Here is a 27871-nt window from a genome sequence, read left to right as displayed (position 1 = left end):
CCTGTTACAGCACATCTCTTTCTTAGGTAGACATGGCCAGAAACTGCAGATGCAAAATCAGTGTATGCAAACATACACAAGAACAGAATCAGCATTGCATGTGCAAAAAGCACTCATGCATAAAGCTGGCTTGCAAATGACCATTCCATTTCACAACTTTTCAGGTTTCAAAGTTTTTCATTCCACACTGGAATGAAAATGGAATTGTGATGAAATGTCTGTTTTCAGATCTAAACCCTCAGGTTTTCAATTTGGGTCTTTCTTTCTAGAGAGTTCACCCTGGCACTCAGGGACCTTACAGTCAGCTGAAATTGGCACATTTCCGCAAAATGTTTGGTTTTGATAAAACAGCATTTTTTTATTAAAAACTTTTGTTGAAAATGTTCTGATCAGCTGTACTTATGTGCACAGTTATCTGCCTTGCACGTAGTAATGCGTCTTTATAGAAACCTCATCGAACTGTTGTGAGATTCAGTGTTTGTGAGCGGCTCTGAGATAGCAGATGCTAAAGAGGTACAAATTAATAGTTGCAATTGTTAAATGCAGGTGGGTTTCCCTCGTGCACCTTATCCCTAGCACAAGGGCTTTGTGCCACTGAAAGCGTACATCCACTGGAGTAAGGAAAGAGTTAATCTTCCAGCCCAATCTCCCTGGTGGTTAAGCAACAGCTCACTGTGCATCTCCTGAAGGGTTTTCTGTTTGCTGGGTTAACAGTGTAGACTCAGATTGATGATGCAACTATCCAGCAGCCCATAGCCCACCCATCTTCCTCCTGCAGATCAATCCAGCAGCTCAGCAACATGGATCCCAGTCTGCGAACAGCAAGAGGGAGCACACACAGGCAGCATGGGCTGTGAAATGGGACAGGTATCAGCCCGCAGCTTTGCATCCCTGAGCCTTTCACAACTGCCTTTGCTTCCCTACCAAGGCAGCAGAAGGACCAGGGATTCTGTTGCTTCTCAAAAGGGATCCAACCAAAGTTTATCTCCTGTGCTGTAAACTCTTTGTCGAAAGTCAGTGGTTTTGTTAATGTCTGTAAAGTGTGGTGTAAGTGTGTGTATTATTCTGAGTTGGGGGCGGTTTGATCATTCTAAGAAAGGGATTAGACTCTTAGTTAATTGCTTTGCAAAAGATTGGTCTATCATGTTAGAAGTGGAGTACCTTACTTTGAATGAGAACAGAATTTTTCACCTCGGCAAACTTGCCAACATCTGAAAGCTACAAACAAAGACAGACTTTAACTCCACTGAGAGACAATGCGAGTGCAAGAGCTTTTGCAATAGAGAGCTGGAAAAGGTGGGGACGGTCCTTGCAAAATAGAGGTGATGGCAGTTGGCATGTAATAGTTTTAAATGTTTTGAAGTGTTGTCATAAATATAAAGGGAAGGGTAAACCCCTTTGAAATCCCTCCTGGCCAGGGGAAAGCTCCTCTCACCTGTAAAGGGTTAAGAAGCTAAAGGTAACCTCGCTGGCACCTGACCAAAATGACCAATGAGGAGACAAGATACTTTCAAAAGCTGGGAGGAGGGAGAGAAACAAAGGGTCTGTGTGTCTGTCTATATGCTGGTTTTCTGCCGGGGATAGACCAGGAATGGAGTCTTAGAACTTTTAGTAAGTAATCTAGCTAGGTATGTGTTAGATTATGATTTCTTTAAATGGCTGAGAAAAGAATTGTGCTGAATAGAATAACTATTTCTGTCTGTGTATCTTTTTTGTAACTTAAGGTTTTTCCTAGAGGGGTTCTCTATGTTTTTGAATCTAATTACCCTGTAAGCTATCTACCATCCTGATTTTACAGGGGGGATTTCTTTATTTCTATTTACTTCTATTTTTATTAAAAGTCTTCTTGTAAGAAAACTGAATGCTTTTTTCATTGTTCTCAGATCCAAGGGTTTGGGTCTGTGGTCACCTATGCAAATTGGTGAGGCTTTTTATCCAACATTTCCCAGGAAAGGGGGTGTGCAAGTGTTGGGAGGATTGTTCATTGTTCTTAAGATCCAAGGGTCTGGGTCTGTAGTCACCTAGGCAAATTGGTGAGGCTTTTTACCAAACCTTGTCCAGGAAGTGGGGTGCAAGGTTTTGGGAAGTATTTTGGGGGGAAAGACGCGTCCAAACAGCTCTTCCCCAGTAACCAGTATTAGTTTGGTGGTGGTAGCGGCCAATCCAAGGACAACGGGTGGAATATTTTGTACCTTGGGGAAGTTTTGACCTAAGCTGGTAAAGATAAGCTTAGGAGGTTTTTCATGCAGGTTCCCACATCTGTACCCTAGAGTTCAGAGTGGGGGAGGAACCTTGACAAGTGTCTATGCTGCTTTGTTTATCTGAAATGCAAGAGTAAGGAGATGCAGAAGAGTGTGTGGTCATAAGGATGGTGTATGGCATGTGCTTCTTCCCTAGTGAGATGCTAGCTACCAGTAGGAAACAGCTGTAGGAATGTGAAAATGTTAAGAATTTCATTGCTTCTCTGAGTCCCTGTGATCACAGCTCCCCTTCCCTGTGTTGTGCTTGCTGCTGCTCTATCCCCGAACCAAATGGCAGAATAAACATTCAGCTACAGACCATATGTATCTGGCTTCTCTAGTAGGTCCATGTAGTACAGGAAGACCTCTGCTCAGGTCAGTCCTGTATCTACCTGTGGATTTGTGAGAAATGCCAGGGGAGGTTCAAATTTAAATGTATTTGATGCAGACATATGTTGTGCTTTTGAATTCTGCGGTTTTTGTCATGTTGCTGGAGATGAGAAGAATTTTCAGACAGCAGGTGGCCAGATGCGGTGGAACAGATCTTTTTGATTATAGAGCTCATCCCTGTGAATCAGAGCCAGCTGATAAGAGGTGTCAGATACTGAACCCAATCTTGGCCAGTTGCTGAGAAGAATTTATGGCAAATCCCTCAGTGGTGCTTAAGAAAAGGTTAGTTAAGGAACAGCGGGTCCAGAATGGTTTGTGTGGGCTACCTGCCCCTAGGTGGTCTCTTGTGGAGCAATCTGGCTTGTTTCACATTCCCATTGCTTTAATCTTTTAAAAATATGACATATTTTTCACCTCATTCATCTGTTGTGTTTTCATCTCGCACTCATCCCAGTACATGTGTAGTCTATGTCTATCTCCGTCTTCCTCTTCCAGTTTCGCTTCCCTTTTAGAGTGTTAGCTTTTCTTTTTCAAAGAGACACCAAACAAATGAATGGTCCTAGAGGGACGATTTCCTGATGTTTCATTTGAAAGAGGCATTCAGAGGAGTAACATGACAGAGATATAACTTGATGGCCCCTTCCCCACGACTGCCCCACTTCCGCATGTGTGTATTATTAGGAAATCCTTATGCCATTCTGAATGGTCAGATATCTCTCCTTTTTTCCAGGTGATAAAGCTATCCACTCATTCTAGTTTGTGGCTTGTGTTGGCCCCAGCTCTGTCTGTTTTGCTTCATGCATATTTCAGCTCATGAAGGCGCTGGCATTAAACCCAAGCCCTCTACTTGCACCTGATCTTTCATCTTCGGAAAAAGGAGATTAACAGGGCTTTGAGAGATGCAATCGGCAGGTTTACCCATTGTAAACGCTTTCTTTGAGAAAGCAAAATAAACCAGGTGAGAGCAGCCAGAATGTATAACTTTTTCTGAAGGCCTAGTTCTGAACTCAGTTACACCAGGGTAAATCTGGAATAACTTGGTTGATGTTAGTAGAGTTACTGTACTCTGGGTTTACTGTAGTCTTGCAGAGTGGCCTATAGAATCCAAACACACAACAAAACCCAAAATGTCTGCTCAGTGAAAGGAAGACAGTGAGATCGCTGAATGTTCCTAAGAAGTCTAATTCAGACATCTGTAAGTGTCACCAAGCCCTGCTCCAGGCACTAGGAACAAGACTGAAAAAGAAAGGATTAAAGTATTGTTAGGCCTTCTGTGTAAGTTTTCCTGGGGGAGGAGGTGGAAATAGGGAGAGCTGTTTATAAAAACCTTATATGGATAAAAATGGGTTGTTATTTATTGGTTTGGCTTTTCTTTTTAAAACACTGAATTCAGATTTTTGTTAACCTTCTGCTGGTTTGTTGGAAATCCAAGCAAAAGGCCCTGAGCTGGAGCCTGGGAACAGGCACATGAATCATAGAATCATAGAATATCAGGGTTGGAAGGGACCTCAGGAGATCATCTAGTCCAACCCCCTGCTCAAAGCAGGACCAATCCCCAATTTTTGCCCCAGATCCCTAAATGCCCCCCTCAAGGATTGAACTCACAACCCTGGGTTTAGCAGGCCAATGCTCAAACCACTGAGCTATCCCTTCCCCCAAAAACTCCCTAGAACTAGAGTCAAACTCACCAGACTAGTTTCACTGCCCTAAGTTGACTGAAGTGCAAAACTTAAACTTCACAAAAGTCAAAAAGAAAATTAGATTTGCAAACCCCATTTTGTTTTCCTGATCTTCAGTCGTGTTGTCAGTAACACAGGAATGGCCTTACTGCCCCCAGCATGTGATGGGGCATGGGCTGCTTCTACTCCTGTGGGCTGCCCTTCCATATTAGAGACAGAGCATAAAAAGCAGCTGAGTGCAGCACCTGAATTCATAAGTCACCATAAGTCACCATCGGTGAGACAACGTTTTGGTGCTCCTGTGGTTGGCGAAAGAGAACTGCAAAGCATGGATTTTCTGCAGTTTATCCCATGAGAACAATGTTAGAAACAGGTGAAGTCCAACTTTATTAGCAGATGAATGCCCCTTCAGCTTAACCTGATGGTCATTTGCATGGCAATAAGCCTCAGTCAACTGATCTTGTTCTTGTAAACTCCTACTCTCTTCCTAGGAAATGGGGAGTAATTGATCATCCACTAAATAATCCTCCTCCATTAGCCCTGTGTGCAGTGAGTCTTCGCTCAGGAGGTCATTCAGCGATAAGCTAATGCTGCCTCTTTGTGCTCTTCCGTATTCATCTTCTTTAAAGACCATTCTGCCACAGTAGATGGGCGTGTGAGTCCAACCCACACCATCCCTGCAGCAAAGCCAGGGCCTGAGAAGAAGGCCTGGGACTTACAAGGAACAGACTGTGAACTGCCCTGGTATTCCAGAGACACAATTTGTGATGTTCCCTGCCACAGAGCGGGGTGATGTGTTTCCTTTAACCTTTCCCATTTTTCCTTATTCTTTTTAAAATTAATTGTTGATTAAATAACTTGCATTTGCTTTAACTTGTATGTAACGCTCAGTGGGTCAGAGAAGTGCCCAGTGCAGAGAGAGTAACCTGGAGTGGGGATACCCTAGCCCCTGTCCTAGGTGACCACAGCAGGGTTGGGAGTCAAGCCCCCCAGAAATCCTGGGCCCAGCCTTGTTGGGGTTGCGAGGACTCTGCCAGACAGGAGAGTGGAAGGGGAGTCCTCAAGGGCAGGGAGGCCACCGGGTAAAGGAAGTGGGAGCGAGGACTCAGATCCTTTCGTTAGCCCACTTCACCGGGGTAGTGCAGAAGCCAGGAAAGTTCCCCACAATAGCGGGACTATTCCCCTGCTTACACTTGCTGTAAATGGCTGTGTTTCATGAACCAGGAGTTCAGTGAAGTGCGGGTACGTCTGATAAGGGTAATCTCTAAAGCACCGCAGTAATCTAAAGCAGGTATCCCTAGTTCCAGAGGCTCTGGGTGTATGGGTGACATCTCAGTGCACACTGTAGTGGAGGTAATATGCAGTGTCACTACTGCTGCCATATTCTACCCCAGAGGTGGCTGCATTATTATGATGGGTAAATTGATTCCAATTTAAATGGTCTGTGCAAACAGTTGGCAACATTAGCTCCACCTGGGTGAAAGGGCCTGGTCGTGGGAGGCGCTCAGATACCATGGTGAGGAGGGCTCATAGATGGATAGATACTAGAGGCTCTCTCAAGGCTAAAGCTGGTTAGTTATTTCCAGTTTCACCATTGTTGGGCCCTCCCCGTCATTGCTGGAGATGAGCTGGGGTCAGACAGCTGAGCAGAGGGTCTGTGCATGCCTGTGCGCTGAGCAGTTGTCTCCATGCTGGCCTCTGTGGGGCCCTGTGTGGAAGGTCAGTTCTGGAGGCTATCCAGGGGAAGGACCATGACTCTGTGGATCCAGTGGCCCATGCGCCCCAGCATGGAGTGTCTGTGACAACTGTTCTAGCCTCACCCCTGGGCTGGGAGGTGGCCCTTGGTTGGCTCAGCCTCTCTGCACCTCACCCACCTAGATCCCAAGTGCCCTGGGCTGGTGCAGGGGGAACTGCATCCACCCAGGCTGGTGCTGGGGTCAGCATGTTCCATGGATCACGTTTGGCATGGACTGAAAGGCTAGCTCAGGGAGCGGAGTGCCGTGTATCCAGCTGGGGAGCACGGCACTGCATGCGTTGTGAGACTTGTGCGTTCTTGTCTCGGTTACTTGTTCGAGGTTCTGGGGGTGTCTGGAAGGGAGCGTTATGGGGTCACACACACAGAACACTTTCTGTCATGCCAAAATGTAGCTAAATGTTTGTAACTTCCACCTGGGAATAAATAGCAAATGTCAACCTTTTGCAAAGGCGCTAACTCCAGTCTCCTGTGCAGCAAGGACTGTGCTCTGGGGGGCTATGAGAGAGACTGTGTCTATGGAGTTGTGTATCCATGGGAGGATTTCTGTGGTTCTGTAGACTCTGAAGACAACTCCCTTTGTAAACCCTGTGATACAGCAGGGCCAGGGAGTAGTGGGAGAGTGGTCTAGCGGAGATGTATAATCCCTTGGCGTGGCTCCCTGTAGACTAGGGAAGGTTGCTACAGGTTAATTGGAGCACCTGTAGCCAATTAAGGCCCTGTCAGGAACCTAATAAAAACCCCTCCTTCAGGCAGACAGGGTGGAGCAAGGAAGGAGAGAGGCCTGGAGTTTGGAAGTGTGTTGCTGAGAATTGAAAGACCAGAGAACCGGAGGAAGGGAGGCATCAAGGACCAAGGGGATCCCTACCCAAGGGGGAAGAGGGTAAGAAACCCCCAGGGGTTGAGAGGGGCTGGGGCTCAGAGTGAGGAGCAAACCCAGATCCCTCCCCCTTCCTCTACCACCTTCCTGGGCCACTAGCGGGGCTCTCGGTGCCCCACGAGCAGGGGCAAGGGGTGACATCCTAGCGCTTCCTCCCCCGCCCCCCGGCCAAGAAAAGCGTAGGACCCGCCATACCAACATCAGCCATTTTGTCACAACCCACATTACTAAATGAAGGTGGATTCCTGATGAAAGTGACACTAGCTTCAGGTCCCCAGCTCGTGGGATACAGGCGCCATCTAGTGCCGAGCCGAGGGAAAGGCCAACCCACAAGGAAAACGAGAAGTCATGGACTGCAGCTAATAAGAGTGCTTGGCCCTTCCCGTGTTCAGAGGACTCTACAGACTCCACTAATGAATCTGCGCAGCCACCGTGAGGCGTGAGGACTCTGGTCTTGTCTTAGATTGTAAGGTCATTGTGGCAGGGCCATCTTTTTGTTACAAGTTTGTGCAGTGCTTGGTGCAGCGGGGCAGGGGTCTCTAGGTGCGAATGCTATACCAATAAAGCATTGCAGGAAATACTACTCCAGTTATGCAGCTGGACAAACAGAGGGAGTGAGATTATGTGACCTGCCCAAGGCCACACAGCGAGTCAGTGACACAGCTGGGACTAGATCTTGGGGACCTAGATTTCGGTGCAGGTCATTACACTAGGTTGCCTCCATGAATGAGAAGTGTTTTCTGGCAGGGACAAAGAATAAACCTGGTCAAGTATCTGTAATGTGCTTATTTGCCTAAGAACTATTGTTAACCCATGACAAGCACTGGAAGGGTGCCTATCAGCATGGCGTCTGGGCACACCACAAGACATCAACTTCTGCAAAGGGCAAGTGGGCTAAGGCTGGAATTAGGTGTTAGAGAAGAAGAGGACTGGGCTGGGATTGGGGTGGGAGCTTGTCATGCTGCTGTGCTCACATCCAGTATTTCTGTGTCTCTTAGGCACTCATCAGAGCCTCGAGCAGGGAGCACCGAGCTGGAGCCATGGGGACTGTGGCACTCTATATGCTTGTTTCTAGCGTGATACAGAACTGCTGCGTGAGGAGCAGCCAGTGCAGGGCGGAACCGGGTAAGTGTGATGTGGAAGCCCCTATCCCTTGGAGCAGGCTTTGGCCCTCGCAATGCTGGGCATCTCAGTCACTCAGCCGGGCTGCAGCTTTTAACAGTGCCACAGCCATAATAAAGTCCCTGGAGATGTTCTGATGGGTCCAGGGAGACAGACACATACTCAGGAATCTCTTTGGCGTCCTAAAGCATCCAAAGCCCCAGGGCTCTATGAGCTCCGTCAGCTGGGACACAGAGTTCTGGATGCCCAAGGGCAGCAGGCATTGGCAGCAAGGAGGCCCTTTGATGCAGCTAGATTCTGGAGGCTAGTCCTATTGTAGCCATGGTGGCTAGTGGCACTTGGCCTGTTCTGATCCATCCCACTAGCCCCAAACACGAGCTGCTGCTCTGAATGGCCTGGGTTGTTTCAGATCCATCCTTTTGCACGGTGTGCGGTTCTGCTGCATCTCTGTCTGTGGAAGGGTTAGAGCTGACGCTGGACTGTCCCTTCTGTCCCTTGCAGTGTTTACCTCCTGCCCAGGGGATATTGTAGCTCAGCTGAACCAGCCACTGACTCTTTCTTGTGCTGCTTATGATGCATCTCTTCAGATTCCTGCTGCAATAGGTTGAGAGGCATTGCTGACCTTAGCTCTCAGCAACGTTCCTGGGCTGAGGGGGCTCCCTTTCTTTCTCTGTGTTGCTGAGAACGCGGCAGGGAGGGACAGCAGGATGGCAACGCTGACCGTGAATGGTGGGAGAGAGAGCACAGCTTCCCATGGTCTGTTGGGGTCACATGTGAGTCTGCTAACAGCCATTGCTAACCAGGGCCTGTCTGTCTGGGGCCCCCACTTTCCTGAAGGAGACAGATGGGTTTTCTGGCTAATGGGTTCAAGATCATCCTGACTGTTTCTTGCGCTTCCTTTTGCTTGAGAGGATGGAGACATCAGGCAGCTCCTGGAGGCTGTCTGTGAAGGATGCAAAGGGTTTGGCTGTACACAGGAGATCGGGGGTGATGGGGTCTCCAGCACTACAGCAGTGACACACACCTGATCTTTTATAGATGGAGAAGTGAACACCTGGGATGAGGGAGTTGGAAATACCCCAGCCTCTGTCACCAGCCTCCTGCAGGTAAATCTGGCATGTAAACTTTGTGGTTGAGGTCCTGACCTCAGCGGGAATTTGGCTACTGGCTTCAGTGGGGTCAGGATTTCACTCCTGTTTCCAGTTCCCCTTTGTGGGATAAAGCTGAACCTCCCATGAGGTGTCAAGTGGGGGTGTTGTGCTCTCAGTATCAGGATGGGAGCAGCAACGGACAACCATTTCCTCACCTGGCTGCCCATGGCCTGGGGATAACAGAGCCTCGCTCTGTGGGAGGCCACCTGGCAACAGGAGGAAACTTGGCTCACGCTTGCATTATACCAGGTCATGCTCTGCCCCAGAGACTGGAGCATGGTGATTGGCAGGGCCACGCAAGGAGATGGGGCCGTGATGAGGCTAACACAGGGCCTGCTCCAGGTGCAGAGCCCCAGGCGGCACCCCCAGCCACGGATCCACTCCTGGGCCTGCCTCTCAGCCAGACTGACAGCGTATCCAATGCACTTTGTGTTTTGCAGCTCAGACAGGCTGATGCCAGAGGAGAGGGGCTCTCTGCCAAGGTCCCCCTGGTAAAAGCAAGTGAGGCAGCTCACACAAGGGGAACCAGCTTCCCCTCACGTCCTGGGCCCAGCCCGGATTCAGGAACCTGTGAGTGTCAGGTGTGATGCGTGTGTCAAGGGAGGTGCCACGAGTGTTCTCCTGCATGACACCCTCCAGGCCACGCGTGCTGTCTACCTTGCCCCCCTGAGCTGGACTCCCACTGGCTCTGCTGCTCCATCTGCTGCAGGCATCATCCCTTGTCTTTCTCTAGGGCTTCATGGCATGTGAGCCTCCTGCTGGCAGTGGCCTGAGCATGGCTGGGCCTTGCTTGCCTCTTGCCCACATAAACGCTCTGTCAGGAGTATCATGCCTTTCCGGTGCCCATGTTACTTCCCAGGGATTCCCTCAGCCCTGGCTGGCTGACGGCTCTCATTCCTCTGTGCATGTTATCACCACCCAGACATGCTGACATCATTACCCCTGATGGCTCGCTGGCCATCATCCACCTGCCTGGAGACGTCACCCCCCAGGGGCTGCTCCAGAACAGGCCCCAACTCTTGCCTCGGTCCCCATGAGTAAAGATTTCTGGCTGGTGTTTCCCTGACCATCTTGCAGGGCCCCTAGCGTTAGGGCAGCACTTCTCTCTTTGTCTCCAGCCTTTAGTTCCTCCACCTCGGGGAGGGCCCTGCCTGCAGGAGAGGTTTCTGCCCTGGCGTTGCCCTTGGAACAGGAAGGTGAAGGACGTGGCACTGCAGCCCCAGCAGGGAGCGCTGCCCAGCGGCCACCTGGAGATATCGAGCATCCCTCAGGGATGTGGAGCAAGGAAATCCCCGCTCGCCACAGGAGCAAAGTGTATTCTCGGCCTGCTGGAAACGCTACAGGGATGGTACGATTGTCCGCCCAAAGGAAACAGGACAATGCCACCTGGCCTCCCGTCACGACAGCAAGGTAACGCACAGAGGCCAGTTGCTTCCGTTCATTACATTAGCCTGCTGGTGCATGTCATTGTTCTGATCTGAGGCCCAGACCCACAATGTAAGTTAGGCTCCCAAGTACCTTTGTGGATCTGGGCCTGACTGCACTACCTTTGCAGGCAGAAATCTCCACCTGCTTCCAACTGGCTCCCCGTCCTGGAGAAGCATGACATCCCAGTGGTTGTGGGGGTCTCCGTGTCTCTGGCTTTGATATTCATTTCCATGGGGGTGTATTCATTCCGCCAGAAAATAGAGCACGCCAAAGGCAACAGTACTTGTGAGTATTTCAGCCCTGGCTTCCGAAAGGCAGCATGTTCTCCAGGGGCATAACGACCCTTGCACTCCTCAGAAGGAGTTTGGAGCACTGTTGAAAGCTCTGGGTTTGTATTTGGCAGGTATCCATGCTGTCCCGCTCTCACTGAGGCTGGCAATATGGGGGTGACACTTCGGGATTTGTTTCCTTGGCCACCTGGAAACAGCAGGCTCAGGGGCAGAAGTGACTAGAGAGGTGAGAGCTCACTCCATTTCTCTGCACTTCACTCCAAGTTGTGCGTAGGTTTGGGGTTAGACGGAGGTGAAGGTTTAGGGTTTGTGGTAGAGGAGGGTTGCTGGTCCCTGGATTTATCTAAAGTAGAGATGGGCCCATAGCAGAACCCCAGTTCTGAGCAGCCCCAGCTGCTGTGGAGGTTCAGATCTGGATCTGTACATCACAGCTGGCTCATCTCTTCAACGGGTCAGAACCAAACCCTGATCCTTGAGTACATTTGGATCCAGATTTCAGGCCCATCTCTGCTCCAAACCTGAACATGAATGTTGTTGATGAAAGATGTGTGTGTGCACAGCTGGTATGCAGCCTGCCCCTGCTCTCTGTCTACCAAGGGGGCAAAGCCACAGGAGGAGGGACACAAGACTAAAAGCTGTGCTGGAAGGGGAAGGTGCAGGGAGTGACTTTAAAGCTACTCACACCCTCCCTGACGCCAGGCCCCTGATTCAGTGTTTCCCGTGTCTGTGATTTACAGCAGACACGTGCAGGAATGTGGAGAGTCTGGGTCTCATGAGGGACTGTCCCGTCGATGAGATGAACTCTGCCAATGTCTGCCATTCAGACACCGCATCTTGCTAGCGCTCAGAGGTGCTGCTGCATGGGTGTTTTGGTGTGTTCGTTGCAGTCTCTGGACATTGACCCAGGAGTACTTAGTTGCTGGACTGTCAGGACTGATGCGCTGTCCCTACCAGATGGCCAGCTGCTCTGGCATGCCTGCCCTGCATGATAGCTGACTCTGCCTGTGCACTCTGCCATGTGGCTGAATAAACACATCTGTTTTTTCCCGCAGCTTCTCAAAAATCCTCTAATTCTCGGAGAAGGAGAAATTACTTGGACGTGGATGAGGCATACGAGAACAGGTGAGTTTGTCCCACTGTATACACAATGGGATTGTGAAGTGGTGAGGCTGGTTGTGGTTTCAAATCCTATGTCCCAGCAGCAAAACTCTGGAACTCAGAGGTGCTCGGGCACTAAGGAACAGTCCGTACCAGCTGCTTCAGGGGTCACCTAGGGATGGGCTCACTCAGGAATGTGTACGAGAGACTTTAGTTTTACCCTGCAATTGAATCTGCAACGTATTTCAGTGGGGGCCGGGGGAGGTGGGTTATGACTGGCAGATAGAGGAGCTCTGCTACCTGGATTGAAAGGCTGTGAACATGGTGAGTCGCTGATGAAATGACCAAGATGTGGCTTTCACTTAAAATACCAGCCCGCTGTTCCCCATCCCTGACACCTCTCCAATCCACAGGGCATTCGAAGTTGAATGCACTGTCGACGCTATTGAGCAGAATCCGTACGACAGCAGCACGTCCCCCCACCTGCTGCATTCCAACCCCACGCTCCCTGCAGAGGCGGCTGGGCACCGAGAGGAACCTCCGGGTGTTGCTGCTGGCAAGGTTCTGCAGACAGCACAGGCCTGGGCAGCGGTAAGGTGCACCTGGTTCTGTTCTGGTAGCTGTTCCCCCCTCATTAAAACTCTCTGAACCCACCTCACCCCCGTACCGCAGCACTGCTCTGCGATCCCTGCCTGTCCCCCACCCTGTGTCTCACATCACCGCCTGCCAGTGTCGTGTGTCCCTGTGAACTAGCCTCTCTCCCAGCCTCAACACAATAGAGCATCCCATTCCTGTCAGTGACTCCAGTTCCAGTCAGGTGACGTTGTATTCAATCCTTGTGACTAATCGGTGGGTCAGCCCCTCCGCAGGGGTAGATCAGTGTAGCTACTTTGACGTCCGTGAAGCTAGGCTGCTCTACAGTGGCGAGGGTCCGGTGCAGTATCTTTAATCTGCCGTATTTACTGGGTGGATTGTTTTGATTCCATCCAGTCTCTCTCATCTGTATTTCAAGCTGTCTAATGTCTCCTGCCCCTCACTGTGCTATCTGGGTTCGGGGCTGCATCCTGTGTCACTCACAGAGCTGTTCTCACATTACTTAGGAATTGCTGGGCAGGAGCACGGCTCCAGTTGTGTTCTCTGCTCCTTGCGACGTGCATGTTGCGTCATACCAGGACTCCCCAGTGTCCCTGCAGCATGAGTCTGCTCATCAGGAGAAACACCCAAGCCCTCACAAAGCTCCACCCTCTTCTGTGTCTGCGGAGTTGAAGAGTGCCAGGCCCGGGGAGCCTGGTGCAAGGGCCCCTGGCATGTGCTCTGTAACCTCTCCGTCTCTCCAGCACATTGGCACCACGCTGTATTTCCACGGGCCTGAGCCACTGCTCCGGAGCATCGTACCGCTTGGGAGGAACGCCAGTGGGAATCATGGCCAAGTTACTGCAGCCCCTTTGGTGGGGATGGTGGAGTGTTCCCCTCCCAGAGCTCAGTCCAGCTCTGAAACAGTCAGGATGTCTGTTACAGTGGAAATACACCTGTATCCTTGCAGCCCAGAGATGTCATCATCCCCGGCAACCACTCAGACTGTCTCCGATTCATCTCCTCCAGAGGCAGCAGGGGCAGCATCCCAGCAGCCAGCTTCGCTGGTAGGCCCTGGTATGTAAGCACCATTGCTACTGTTGCTGTGGCTGTATTTCTGACTGCAGGGTGCTAGGCCAAGGGCAGGGGACCGGCTGGGTCAGACTTTCTGCTCTGGAAACCCTGACTGGGAATTGCAGCAGAGTATCAGGTCTCGGCCTGAAGTGGATCATTGGGTAGACAAATTACTTTCCCCTCTAAAATTAGGTGCTGGCTCTGTATGTACCAGTACATTGGGCCAGACGGTGGGTCGAGCCTGTCTCATGGGCAGTGAGCCCATATTGGCTGCCAGGCCAGAGAGGGCATTTGAGCCTTACTGCATGGGTATGATTGGTCATTAAAGATACAGAGCAAAGCCAAGCACAAATTCCGTTCTAGGTAATTTTCTGCACTCCTAACTTCCCGCTTCACTTTCTGTTCCAAACTGTTGTGTGGGGTTGGGGTGTATTGTTAAGCTGTTGCATGTTCTATCTCAGAGGTGGCTGCATTTCAGTGGGGGACAGAAGCAATCCCTGTACAGTTTGTATAAATAGTTAATAGGGTTTGGGGTTCCTCCTGGATAAAAACTCTGCATATCGTGCTCTTTACTGCACAGCTTCTAAGCCTGCTGCTGCTAAGGAGAATTCCATTTCTTGAGTCTTTTGTGAATTCTCATGCACAGAGGGTCCTGCTCATACACTCTTCTGACTTTCACAGGGCCCAGGAGTTTTTTGTGACTGGATTAAAACTGACCCAGTGAAGTCTTGAAGAGAACAAAATAACTCTTCTCTGGCAGAGTGAGGCCAGGAGCAGCCGCGTGCCCTGATGATTGGTGCTCCTAAGTGGGTCAGAATATTCTACTATGTATATGAATGTTTGTTCTTTGGTCCTCCTCATCTGCTCCTGTCTCTAGCTTTTTGATTCGCTCTCCTCTGTGCTACATCAGCCACAAACCCCCCAGCTGCAGAATGTCTAGCCATAAAATAGCAAGAAGGCGCTCCAAGTCATCAAATCCCTTGGCACTGTGTGTCGGTAGAGTCACAATTAGGGCTTGGGACACTCTTGGCTTGGAGAATGAATTGAGGACAGTTACAAGACCATTGTTTTACTGTGCAGATTGCAAAGCCCTGTGTCCTGGGAGCATCCAGGGAAGGATACAGCGAGATCATGGGCAAACACTGCAGCACCATGTGCCTGTAGCAGAAGAAGTCCCGTTCTGATGGAACGGAAGACGTGCAATGAACCCTACAGGAAGCATTTCGTGTGTCTGGCATGGAGATGTGTGACATTGTGACTGACTGGATATCTCATTCTGTGATGTGGACACAGAACCCTGCTGGGGGAGATTAACATCGGGGTAGATGTTATGCTAGAGAGACGCTGTGAAAGAATGTAAGCGCTGTGTTGTCAGCATCTGGAGCTTTAAAATAAACCCATGGTGACATGGATGAAATGTCAGTATGCGGTCAGTTCATCATCAGCAACGAACACAACAGTAGCTGTGGTGTGAGCAGGCTGCACGGCAGAGAGGGGGCTGTATGCAACTGGGAGAGCAGCACTTCATCTGGGGGGGTCCTGCACAGGGTGGGAGGGGTCTATTGACCACACCACAAGAGAAGGGCTGGGTGGCTGGAGCAGAGCTGGAAGGTGGTGCCGGGGAATAAAGGGTGCTAAGATATGGCAGATGGGAAGAGAGAGTGGGAGCAGACTCCCTGTGCACACACCCCAGGGCTTCTCTTAAAGCAAAGGATATTTGCATGTATACCTTCTGAGATGTTCATCTGGCTAAGCTGCTATAATGCTACAGAGCATCACCAGTACCCACTCCCACACTGCTGCATGCTGTACCCTGGCCAGAGCATCTCTGGCAATGGGACTCTTCACCCGAACGCCAGTGATTTGCCAGCTCCTCTGTACACATCATGTTCTTTTTAGTACTTGAGTCTGGTGAGTGGATGCCTGAAACGCTTCTGGAAGAACTCAGCTGGCCATTATTATTCTCCATCTGCCTGGAGGTGAAATCACTTTCTCTTTTATTGGGATCACAACTGACCACTCTGTCACAAGTGAACACTGGGGAGCGTTCAGACTCTCCAAACAAACATATCACTCAGAGAGCTGCATGTCTGCAATGCTAATTTGGGGATTAGAATGTCTCTGCTCATCACCAGTCTGTATTTACTGAGGCACAGACCAGTGGCTGTTGGAAACGGGGGGCACGGGGGGGGGGGTATAAGGCAGGAAAACAATGCTCCTAGGTCTGTATTGAGCTTTGGAGTGTGGAACCTCAGAAGGCCTGAAGCAGGGCATATATATCTTCTCGGAAGAGAGTTTTCTGAGCTATTTACACCAGGAAAGTTTAAGACCCATAGACTCAATGGGCCAGATTTTGACATCCTTGCATGCACTGAGTAGTACCTTCCTCTATGGGACCAGTGGAACCGCTTGTGGAGTGGGGTACTTCTCAGAGTGCGTCAGGGTGACAGAATCTGGACCCAATCCAATTAGAGGCAGAAAAGGCCTATTAAGAGATTGCCTAGTTGACACCTAAGCACTGCTCCCTGTGGTACAACGGTGTGGTTATTTGGCTGGTCTAGGTTTGGAGTTTCCATGAGCTCTGACAGATTTTACCCCAGCCCTTCACTCCTCAGCAATATCTACTTCCCAGCAGTATTTTAAACTCCACGTGATGCTGCAGAATGGAGCTCCCATGCCTCTGAAGAAGCATGAAACTCAACAGCTTTCCTGCTCTCTCAGAAGCACTTCGCTTTCCACCTTGCGCTGGCAAAGACTGAATCAGGTTGAACTCTCGATTTATTGCCAGAGCCCACTCAGCGCATTAACGGGACCTGGTTCCCAAAGCTGGACAGCGGGCTCTTCCAGGCCCAGTTATCTGACGGTGCCGAATTGTACATGCAGTTCAGGTGATCACTTTTGCTAGCTTGCCCAGAGTGTTTGAAAACTGGCTGAGCTGGGTGTATGAGAAATGATTGAGCTCCGATTGGTTTGTATAAGGAATAACCTAGGACAGGCATGTACAGTACATGTATGCTCCAGCCATATCATGCAGAGTAATGCACTGGGGTCTGCTCTCACCCCCCGTCCCCTCCCAGACATTCTTAAAGCCATGGAAGGGTTACTGACCTTGAATCTGTGTAGGACAAGGGGAAAAGCCCTGAGGCATTGAGCAGGCTATGGATGATTTTCTTTCCCTCTCTGTCCAAACCAGAGACCCTCTGAGAAAATCCTCATTGTTGTGATTTCTAAGGATGCTGTCTGGGGTGGTCGGTCCACAATATAAACACACAAACCATTTGGCCACAGCAGGAAAATAAGAGCAGCCCGAGAGATGAGCAAGTGTGACGGCCAGCTGGGGTAGACAAGTGGCTGTGTACTGCTCCACCCCTACTCAGCTGGTGGGCGTAGGTGCCTTGCAGTCCCGGTGCAGGAAAAGTACGTGTGATAGCTGCCTTGTGCAGTCAAGGTGCGGGGGAGATACTGAGAGCAAAGGTTCTGACAGCAGCAAGAGGCAGAGAGTCCACTGGAAAACAGAACTGGCTTAGAGCAGAGAATTTGCTAGCAGAAGCAGCTTGCGTGGAGATAGACCATTATGGTGTCTGTAGCATTTAGATGACTCAGGCTCTCCCTGAGCTAGTACCAGCCTCCCTCTCCTTTCCCCTCTCCCAGCCCTGGGTGTGGATAACGCCCAGAACCAGGGGGCCTCCTATTCTATTGGTACATGGTGCAAGGAGCATACTGTCCTCCTTTGTGCCTGTCTCTCTCTGCAAGGGAGGACTTTGTACCCAAGGCCGTGGGGTACAACAGGAATCGTTAGGACAATAATGAAGGAGGAAACTCATTGGCCCAGCCTCAGAGGAGCCACAGTAACATTAGAGCTCAGTGGATGGTTTGCCATTTTGATGGTCACCAGTTGCTGTTTCTGTGCTAGGATCTGGCACGTGGAATGCCACATACGGACACCGCCTGACGTTGAGACACACGAGCTTCTGGAGCGAAGCTGTCTTCACAATCTCAAAGCCAGTCGAGCCGCCAAAAGTGCTGGGCTTCCAGTATTCTGGAGAGCAGATGGGGTTTCCGAAAAGCCCTTTCAGGGAAAACGGGGCTCCAATCTCCACCATACTCTCCCCAAAAATAGAGTTTGGCTGGCATTTCTCAAGCAACAAACCAGGATAAAACTCCAAGGCATTAATGTCTCCGTATAGCTTTTCCAGCTCCGCCGCTTTCTCCTCTTCTCCTGCATCAACAGAGAGACAGAATGTCTTAGTGAAACAGTCACTCAGAAGGGAGGTTCCAAATCCGTACAAGACACAGGACTTTTCAGCTGCTCTATCTCTGTAATCCAGAGCACCAACTGAACGGTCTGACTGACTCTCGGGGCCATGTCCCACGCACTCGACCACTCATCTGCCCTGCAGTAGGTAACAACCCTTTCAAGTAGGCAGTACCTGGCAGTTTTCAGAGTGGGGTGAGTAGTAGTAAGCTGTGGCGGGATGTTTATACATCAGTCAGTTTGAAAGCCTACAGTAGGGCCACTGGTTGCATGAGCTGTGTGTCTGTGCTCCCACACTGTACGTGAGGGGTCTGCCTTGGGCCGAGGGAACCCCCAGGGCAGTGCTAGCCCCTTACCGGACACACACTGCCAGCAGCAGCATGTAGGTCATGAAATCTGACCTGTTAACTCCTGGAAGGATTTGTAGGGCTTCATGGAAAACCTCTTCCGGTACTCATTAAAGGGCTGCAGCCTCAGCAGCCGTGATTCCTCAATAACTCCAACAGCCACTTTCAAGAGGTTGGTATTGATGGTTTGTCCCCCACCGATCTGAAACACAGGAAGGATAAAAGAAGAGCAAACTTCTGTTACAGTCAAGCATTGTCACTCCACTCGGAACTGCAGAAACCTGACAAGTATGCCAGATTACACGTCTCATTAGGTCTTTCTAATGCATCCATCACATAGGTGCCACATGACTGAAGATAGTCAAAATCACAGGTCACAGCAGGAGAGCGAGAGAACCACCAGAAATGCTAACCAGAACGGTGTCACAGCAGCCAGGCCGGATCAGACAAATGGCCCATCTGGTGTGGTGCCCAGTCCCCAACAGTTGTTAATGCCAGCTGCTTCAGAGGAAAATGCTAGAAAACTAGACTTGGCAGAATTCCATTTTTATTGTTTATAATGTTGATAGATAATATTGATGTTTATTTAAGTGTTTTTTTATTTCTGTCTATTTAAATTTTCACAGTTGCAGGGAATTATTGGCTGATTAGACAATGGGGGGAACATATTAGACAATAATGATTTAATGACAGTAGACATTGAGATTCAAAGGTGAAACCATTAAAACACAAATTGTCAACATTACATCAAAACAAACCAAGGAAATATCCTTAAACCAAACTCTCAAAAGTTCTCAAGCAGCATTTTTCTTTCTTTGCCTATCTGTAAATTTCGATGGAAATATTTTTTCACTGGTTTGTGTACAGTGAAATCACCAGTTTACCAACAAAAATCTGATCCTTCCAAGGCTACAGGAAACCCTGTACTGAACAATTATGCAGTAACCTGTCAATGGAAGGGTGGCAATTATTTCTTTCCATTAAGGAAGCAAGCTGGGCATTCGGACAGCAGCAAATGGGAATATCTGACTCCCCATGTTGAATAAAAGTTTCCCAAGAAGAGAGGAGAGAAAGAGACGCCTCAAACGCTGTCAATGTGAATTAGTGAAGGAAAACAGAAAAGGAGGACTTGTGGCACCTTAGAGACTAACAAATTTATTTGAGCATAAGCTCACTTCATTGGATGCTCACGAAAGGTTATGCTCAAATAAATTTGTTAGTCTCTAAGGTGCCACAAGTCCTCCTTTTCTTTTTGCGAATATAGACTAACATGGCTGCTACTCTGAAACCTGAAAGAAAACAGAGACACAGTGGCAGCAGAGAACAAAGGATGAGGCCAGGCTGTTGTCCTTTACCATGACCTCCTGGGAGAGCTGTTTGACTCAGAGCCACTGGCCTTTAAAGAGGATTTGGGGGAAGGAGTAATAGCAAGTAATAATTAGAAAGACCAAAAAAGAATTTGAAGAACAGCTAGCCAGAGACTTCAAAAGTAATAGCAAAATTTTTTTTAAATATATCAGAAGCAGGAAGCCGGCTAAACAACCAGTGGGGCCACTGAATGATCGAGATGCTAAAGGAGCACTCAAGGATGATACGGCCATTGCGGAGAAACTAAATGAATTCTTTGCATTGGTCTTCACTGTTGAGGATGTGAGGGAGATTCCCAAACCGGAGCCATTTTTTTGGGGTGACAGATCTGAGGAACTGTCCCAAATTGAGGTGTCATTAGAGGAGGTTTTGGAACAAATTGATAAACTAAACAGTAATAAGTCTCCAGGACCTGATGGTATTCACCCAAGAGTTCTGAAGGAACTCAAATGTGATATTGCAGGACTACTAACTGTCATCTGTAACCTATCATTTAAATCAGCTTCTGGACCAAATGACTGGAGGATAGCTAATGTGATGCCAGTTTTTAAAAAGGGCTCAAGAGGTGACCTTGGCAACTACAGGCCAGTAAGCCTCACTTCAGTACCGGGCAAATTGGTTAAAACTATCGTAAAAAACAAAATTGTCAGACACCTAGATGAACATAATTTGTTGGGAAATAGTCAGCATGGTTTTTGTAAAGAGAAATCATGCCTCACCAATCTACTAGAATTCTTTGAGGGGGTCAACAAGCATGCGGACAAAGGAGATCCAGTGGATATAGTGTATTTAGATTTTCAGAAAGCCTTTGACAAAGTCCCTCACCAAAGGCTCTTAAGCAAAGTAAGCAGTCATGGGATAAGAGGGAAGGTTCTCTCATGGATTGGTAACTGGTTAAAAGATAGGAAACAAAGGGTAGGAATAAATGGTCAGTTTTCAGAATGGAGAGAGGTAAATAGTGGTGTCCCCCAGGAATCAGTACTGGGCCCAGTCCTATTTAACATATTCATAAATGATCTGGAAAAAGGGGTAAACAGTGAGGTGGCAAAATTTGCAGATGATACAAAACTAAGTTAAGACCCAGGCAGACTGCGAAGAGCTACAAAAGGATCTCACAAAACTGGATGACTGGGCAACAAAATGGCAGATGAAATTTAATGTTGATAAATGCAAAGTGATGCACCTTGGAAAACATAATCCTAACTGTACATATACAATGATGGGGGGGTCTAAATTAGCTGTTACCACTCAAGAAAGAGATCTTGGAGTCACTGGATAGTTCTCTGAAAACATCCACTCGATGTGCAGCGGCAGTCAAAAAAGCGAACAGAATATTGGGAATCAAGAAAGGGAGAAAGAATGAGACAGAAAATATCATATTGCCGCTATATAAATCCCTGGTACGCCCACACCTTGAATACTGCGTGCAGATGGGGTCGCCCCATCTCAAAAGAGATATATTAGAATTGGAAAAGGTTCAGAAAAGGGCAACAAAAATCATTAGGGGTATAGAACGACTTCCATATGAGGAGAGATTAATAAGACTGGGACTTTTCAGCTTGGAAAAGAGGCAACTAAGGGGGGGATATGATAGAGGTCTATAAAATCATGACTGGTGTAGAGAAAGTAAATAAGGAAGTGTTATTTATTCCTTCTCATAATACAATAAAAAGGGGCCACCAAATGAAATTAAGAGGTAGCAGGTTTAAAACAAACACAATAAAGTATTTTTTCACGCAACACACTGTCAACCTCTGGAACTCCTCGCCAGCGGGTGTTGTGAAGGCCAATAGTATAAGGGGGTTCAAAAGGGAGCTAGATAGATTCATGGAAGATAGGTTCATCAATGGCTATTAGCCAGGATGGGCGGGAATGGTGTTCCTAGCCTCTGTTTGCCAGAAGCTGGGATTGGGTGACAGGGCACGGATCACTTGATGATAACCTGTCTGTTCATTCCCTTTGGGACACCTGCCATTGGCCACTGTCAGAGGACATGATACTGGGCTTGATGGACCTTTGGTTTGACCCAGTGTGGCCGTTTTTATGAGAACAGGTGGAACGTGCCACAGACATGTTGATTATTGCCTGTCTTATGGCAGCCCCCACGATGTGCCAGGGGCTACCTGCACCTCTGGAGTGGATTGTGCCAATGAGGCATCCCCTGCTGGGAGAGGCAGGGGGCAGCTGCATTGCCTTGGAGATGGTGGGGGAGCACTAGGAGTCATCCTGCTCCTTACATCCTCCCCACACCAGAATCTGGCCCCACCAGGAGATGTGGCTCCTTCCCCGAGCCACTTCCCATGCCCCTTTAAAATCATACAGCCTGCTAGCACCATCGCACTGCAGAGCAACATGCACACCTGTGGGGCTGTGTAAGTAGCCCGCCTCCCCCAGCAGATTGCGCACAGGAGCTGTTCCCTGCCTCTGGCCGACAGGTGCCCGTGTCCAGTGCCATACCTGTCCTGCCATTTGCTTGGAGAAAGACTCCACCAGGGCCTCCACCCCATAGTCCAGAAGCATGGAAGTGTTGTAAATAAACTGCTCGTAGCTGTATTCATCCTCCTGGATGGTGAACGAGTCCGGCATCAGCGCATGCCAGTGGTAGAGCTGGTTGAACTCCACGGCAATCCGGTTCTGGTACTGGAACTGCACGCCAAACAGCAGCTCCGGGTCAAACTTCAGGTGCAGGAAGTACCCGCTGAGATGCTGCACGTAGTCCTCAATGACGATCTTGATGGTCTCTCCTAGGAGGGGGAGGAGAGACGTGCAGGGAAGCGGAATGTCAGCCAGCAGCAGAGGCAAGCGGCTGCGGGCCAGTTAGTTCCTGGGCAACAGCCACAGGTCCTGGCTGTAAATGAGCCAGCGTCCTAACACCTGGAGCTCGGACCGTTTAACAGAGATTACAGAGTCGGCGCTAGGCATAAGCAGCTCGAGGGGTCCCCCTATTTGCTCATAATCATGTTTGGGAGGGGGGAATATTCCTGCTTCGGGCCCACGGTGGGCTAGCACCACCTCTGGGGAGAGAACATCACCATGGGTGCTCTGGTGATTGGCATGGAAAGAGGTGTGCTGGATTAAACATCCAGTGTGTTGTACTAGATCTGCCTTCATATGTCCCATAAAACAGTCCCCAGGAGGTTCTTCTATCACGTGTGACCTCTTGGCTCGTCTGGCTCTTACTTGTCTCCTAGGAAGGCAGGTGTAAGCCAAGAGTGTGTCACGCTGCCGTCAGAGCAGCCGCAGTGTGCACCTGGAATCAGCCCTTCTGTGGGTAACTCTCAGCCTAGGATGCTGTCTTGGTACTGACGCTCCAAGGGCTCCCCCTTTGGACCAATTCGTCTACTGAGCCAGCGTCTGCCCAGCACGGCTGCTGTGTTACAAGGGCCGATAACTAGCGCGAGAACAGCTGGGGCGAACAATCACTAGGGCGGGTGAGACAGGAAAACAGCCAAAGGGTGCACCCAGCAACCCAGGAGAAGAGCTGTTTAAGGTGCCTCAGGGATATAATTTGGATAATGGATTGAAGTTAATTAAAGGAAAACATAGGCTGAAAAACAAGGCAGTGCCCCAATAGTGAGATCTGTAGGGATCTGGGATGGTCTCGGGGATCAGAGAAACTCAAAGGGCACTTAAAATTGGACAGTACAAAGCCCTGGAGCCCAGGGAATAATCATGCATTGGAAAAAGGACTGGATGGCATTTAATACGTGCTGTGTTAAATCATACTCAGTCACCTCCTCCAGCCCCGCAATGCCCTGCTCTCCCCAGGGCCCATGTCCAACCCCTGCTCTCACCGATGAGGATGAGGCGGGTTGTCTGGAAGAGCTGCTCGTCGCTCCACGTTGGATGCTCCTGCTTCAGCACGTCGCAGACTCGGTTGTGCTCACGAAGCCAGAGGGTCGCATACATCATGAGCCCCGGCAGCAGGCCGAACACCTCCTGGCCCACAGCCAGCTGCTTCTCTTTGGGAGTGCCAGCAGGGTAGATCATGTGAACTGGAGCATCGAGGACCGTGGGTGGATACATCTCTCCATCCACTACCTTGGGGAGACAAGAGCAGGCTGGCAGCAAGGAAAGGAATGGAGAGAACTGCCCTGGCCAGCCACTGGGTAGCCAATAGATCCCCGTGCTCCAGCACCGCCAGCCGCAGCTGGCTCCCAGTCAATGTTAGCGCCACCTCCCTGCGTAAGCCCCTGGGCCCGCGCTCTGGTCTAAGGGGGACTCGCTTTACAGCAGGGGCAGTCGCTGCCAAAACCTTGGAGCCTTGCTTCCCTGCCTAGAGCTGAAAGGGCCTGAAGGTGGTGTCTAAGGCTTAGCTGTGCTTTGGAGATGAGCAGGAGGAAGCTCCTAGGGTCCATGCACTGGTCACACTCCTGGGTGTGCTGTCCCTGCTGGCTCAGAGATGGTGCAGGCAGGCCTACGGCTCAGTGGATGCTGCTAGGAGAGTGTCTCCCAATGAGTGTCTTACCGTGGAGAGCTCTCCGGGGCATGCTGCAGTAGCAGACCAATGGGGCTTCTCACACAGTGCTCAGCAAGAGGCTGTGGATGGGTAAGGTTTCCAAAAGCTCCTGTGTGACTGAGGAGCCTTCAGCCCTCTGGTTTCCAATGAGCCATGGTCTTGACATGCCTGCATCCCTATGGAGGATGGGACCGAGGCTCCTCAGTCTCTCAGACATGGTAGCAGGTTTCCCCTGCAGTGGCTGTGGGAGGGAGCCAGATGTGGGCAGTGACACAGTCAGATGTGGAGAGAGGTGTTGGCTGAGCCCACCACACAGGTGGCTGGGGGCCCTGGGCTGAGAGCCGCAATACCTGATATTTGAGCTTCCCGTCTCTGAAGAGCCGCAGCTGGTGCTGACGCTCCAGGTTGTCCCCGTACAAGTGCCCAAGGTCCACCTGCAGAGAGAGGCCAGCGTTACCCTGCTGTGCACACAGCTCGTGCAGACAAACTGGGCCAGTCAGCTGACCCCGTGCCCCACTGGCAGCAGGGCTAGACAGCAGGCCCCAGCCTTCGACAGGGACCCAGGCAGCTGGGAGCCCCAGCTGAGGGGGCAAGCAATTCACTCTGTAGCCATGGTGCAGCCATGCCACAAGCACCGGCAATCCCTGCCCGTGGCTGTCTGATGTTCCAAGCAGCCTTGGGCGCTGGGGACTATTTGATGGGTTGGGGAGGGTGAGCGCCCTGCAGCCTGGAGGTCTCTGCTTCTTCCAGGACAGGCTTCCCCATATGGCCCTGTCCTGGAAGGCACCTCTGCCTTTGGTCCCCTCTCCTGCTCTTCCCCTTCTCTGTCTGAATGTGCACTTGCACTCCCCCCTCCCTCCGAAGGGGTCCTCTTCCCAGGATGTGAACCCCGACTGCTCTGAGCCTTGGATACAGGAGCTGAGTTGTGGGTAGCGCTGGGGATGACATCACACAGCTGCAAGTGTCTTTCTCCCGTTCAGACTGCTGGAGCAGCCAGCTCCACGGTGAGCCCCCTGTGAGGCGTGGGCCAGCTTCACGGGAGGCCCATCTCCTTACCCCGTGGCCCAGGGCCTTGGTGAAGCCATGCCCCATCTTCCCAGATGTCTTGAAGAACTGGTGAGTGAAGTGCTGTGCGAAGAAGGCAAACATCAGGTTGGTCCCCTGGGGGTCCCTTTGGAACCGCTGCCGGAGCAGAAACCTCTCCGCAAAGAGCTGAGGGTCAGGGAGCTGCTTCTTCCCTGCAAAAGAAGGAAACAAACCCAATTTGGGAGCTGTCAGCACATCCAGCCGGGGGGGCTCCAGATACCTTACGCTTCAGAGCAACTCAGCCATAGCCCCTGTCACAGGGAGAAGAGGGATGTCTCTGCCCTTCGCTTGGGGGGCCGGGAAGCCACCAGCAGCTCTGCCATCCCGTTACTTATTTGCAGAAGTCAGTGCAGGTCAGGAACAACTATCAGGGTGTCTCATGGGGACTGCTTCAGCTGTCGCCCATTAAAATCAGTGGGAGACACTTGTCTAAATAATAATCTATCTCAGCAACTCCAGAGCACTACTGTCCACCCTCTGCACGAGGGTTATTCGGCTTGGAGGTTTTCACGTGTACCTTGGCTATCTGGACAGGAATTAGCGGTATCAAGCAGCCCCCTCCCAGTGGCGACCCAAAGATGTAACCTACCCAGGCATTCGCTCTGACTGCAGCCCGGCATGGTCACTCATCCCGCTGGCTGTGCGGAACTTGCTGGGCCCTGCTGGTCCATTAGCAAAGTAAATGCTCCGAGCTCCAGGTGTTCAAAGGCTGGGGTAGGGCCTCTGCTTTCCTCTGAAGGTTTCAACCCTGTCTGGGGTCCCTGGAGAGGATGAGCTTAACAGGACGGGAGGGAGGCTGGGGGCGGGGAGGGATGCAGCTATTAGCAGCATGCTGTCAATTTAGCTGACCATGAATAAGAACAGCTCTTCCCTAAGGGGCTGCATTCCAGCCGGGCCGGTGCCAGTTTAAACCCCCAGAGTGGCTGCCGTCACCTAGTGCTCCTGCCATGGCTCCCACGCGGAGGACGATCCCCCAGGCTCTGCTCCCCTGAAAGATGGCCCATTGACAGCGCTGGAGACTTGAGGGCCTCCGGGAATCCACAGAGCAGCCACAGCACAAGCAGCGACAGGACAGGGCAGACCCACGCAGTACCTCAGCTCGTGCTGTTTGAGGAGGGCGTTGGTCCTCCAGAGCCTGTCGCTGAGCTCCCAGGGGATGGGTCAGCCCGCGCCCACGGGAATGGAGCCTTTGCGCTCATTGCCTCAGAACCTCTCCCTGAGGGGGGTCCGTTTTGGAGAGTACTAGCCTGGCTGGATTTGAACCAGGGATGAAGGACTCTGCTGTCCCGTCCCTAGGGTGGGAGCCCTCAGGCCCCCCGGAGGTGAATTCTAATCACTCCTCTGGTAATCAGAGGAACATTGACCCTCGTCCTCTCTTGCGTTCTGGGGCTGGGAGTAGGGGTTCGGCGCCAGGTTCCAGACTGCAGGGGTCACGCTAGTCAACTCCCCTGGGCATGCAGTGTGAGACTACGCTCCGAGGGGCTGCAGGGGGCAGGGATGCTTGGGGTGCTGGATTGACTTGTCCTGGGGACAGCACTTCCCCCAGACGGGTGCCAGGAGTGGCCTTGATTTTTAGTAGCTGTTCTTCCGTTGCAGTGAAACTCCTGGAAAGAGTGGGAGCTAATGACCCCTTGAAGTGCCGGGGCCAGCAGCCTGTGCAATATGCGTAGCCAGAGCTCTGCCTCTACCGGAGCAGCTGGCAGGGGTGACTGTGGATTGGGATTGAGGCGGCATCACACAGGGGTGTTACTACGAAGCTGCCCCTGCAAAACCGAGTGCAAGGAGACTCCAGCACCCAGGCTTGCGGACATCCTGAACATGGTCTTTGCTGAGACAGGCACTTACCGCTGGTTCCCATAGGAGTCGGACAGTCATCGGGTACCGGCGGAAGGACCCGGGTGAAATAGCTCACGTTGGAATGGGCTTCCCAGCTGATATATCCGTACACTGAGTTATACGTGGGGGGGCTTGGGATCAGATTGGCCCGGACTGAAAGGAGAGGGAAGAAAGTCACCTGCAGCTGGGCATTCCTAACACAGATGTGTTCATTCTGCTCTGGGTGGTTCCCATGTGTACCTGTTCCTGGAACAGCACCAGTATGACAGGGCCTGGCTGGCCGTGGCACTGCATACACACACAACAGGATGGAGGGATGGGAAAAAGTGGAACAGGGGCAGGAGGGGGAGACACCGCTGGGAATGCAGGGATATGCATGGGTTTGTTTTCTTGTGAAGCCTTTGCAGGGCGAATGCAGGTTCCTGAACTCGGATCCAAGCAGGTAAGTAAAAGGGGAACTGATCTGTAAACATCTTCCTTTGAAAATGTAAATATAGTTTCTGTCCCTGATCTGGAGTCAAGCAATCTTCATGAAAGTTTTGCTGTTCTCCTTTAAGTAGTGACTCAATGATTCCCAGAGACCTGTCCTGCTGCTAGAGCTCCAAGGACCTGAACTAAAATATTTACGCAAGATAATAAGCTTTGCGGCATGAGTGAGTAAAGAGTTTATGGTTTGCTGGGACCATTCTCCCAGTGCTAGCCCTCCCTGCTGCCAGAACACCACAGGCAGTTGGCCGTGCTGACATTTAGGTACCTGTCTGAACACTGGAGAGCTGCATATTTTAAATTTTTTAATGTTGCTGGTTTTTTTTCTATTAACTTTTTAAAGTGCATTTACAGAA

At 50.6% G+C, this 27871-nt stretch overlaps 2 protein-coding genes across 14 annotated transcripts in view; one reads left to right on the top strand and one right to left on the bottom strand.

The window, feature by feature from the left end:
- Nucleotides 1-556: 556 nt before the first annotated feature.
- Nucleotides 557-15100, top strand: LOC125623283 (uncharacterized). Of its 11 annotated transcripts, none has more exons than XM_048822329.2 (11): nt 557-867; nt 6815-6945; nt 7941-8067; nt 9103-9170; nt 9656-9785; nt 10334-10625; nt 10771-10928; nt 11986-12055; nt 12445-12622; nt 13132-13681; nt 14759-15100. In XM_048822329.2, the coding sequence occupies exons 3-11, from the start codon at nt 7983-7985 to the stop codon at nt 14860-14862; spliced, it is 1635 nt and encodes a 544-aa protein (XP_048678286.2). In that variant the 5' UTR covers nt 557-867; nt 6815-6945; nt 7941-7982; the 3' UTR covers nt 14863-15100. The 11 variants fall into 11 exon arrangements, with proteins under 11 accessions (XP_048678286.2, XP_048678294.1, XP_048678284.2 ...); XM_048822328.2 differs by lacking the exon at nt 557-867 and adding an exon at nt 3388-3588; XM_048822337.2 differs by lacking the exon at nt 6815-6945 and having other exon boundaries at nt 13575-13681.
- A 533-nt stretch (nt 15101-15633) lies between these two features.
- PTGS1 (prostaglandin-endoperoxide synthase 1) overlaps nt 15634-27871 on the bottom strand; it is a 36391-nt gene continuing 24153 nt past the window's right edge. For all 3 annotated transcript variants that reach the window (XM_048822324.2, XM_048822325.2, XM_048822326.2), the window contains 7 exons: nt 27039-27182; nt 25164-25345; nt 24458-24541; nt 23443-23689; nt 22106-22392; nt 18335-18482; nt 15634-17897 (listed from right to left, as the gene is read on the bottom strand). In XM_048822324.2, the coding sequence (XP_048678281.1) occupies nt 17533-17897; nt 18335-18482; nt 22106-22392; nt 23443-23689; nt 24458-24541; nt 25164-25345; nt 27039-27182 (1457 nt within the window). In that variant the 3' untranslated portion in view covers nt 15634-17532. The remainder of the gene's footprint in view (nt 17898-18334; nt 18483-22105; nt 22393-23442; nt 23690-24457; nt 24542-25163; nt 25346-27038; nt 27183-27871) is intronic.

Source organism: Caretta caretta, chromosome 16 (assembly GCF_965140235.1).
Source record: "Caretta caretta isolate rCarCar2 chromosome 16, rCarCar1.hap1, whole genome shotgun sequence".
In the NCBI taxonomy this organism is placed as follows: domain Eukaryota; kingdom Metazoa; phylum Chordata; order Testudines; family Cheloniidae; genus Caretta; species Caretta caretta.
This window is presented reverse-complemented; position numbering and strand designations above follow the sequence as displayed.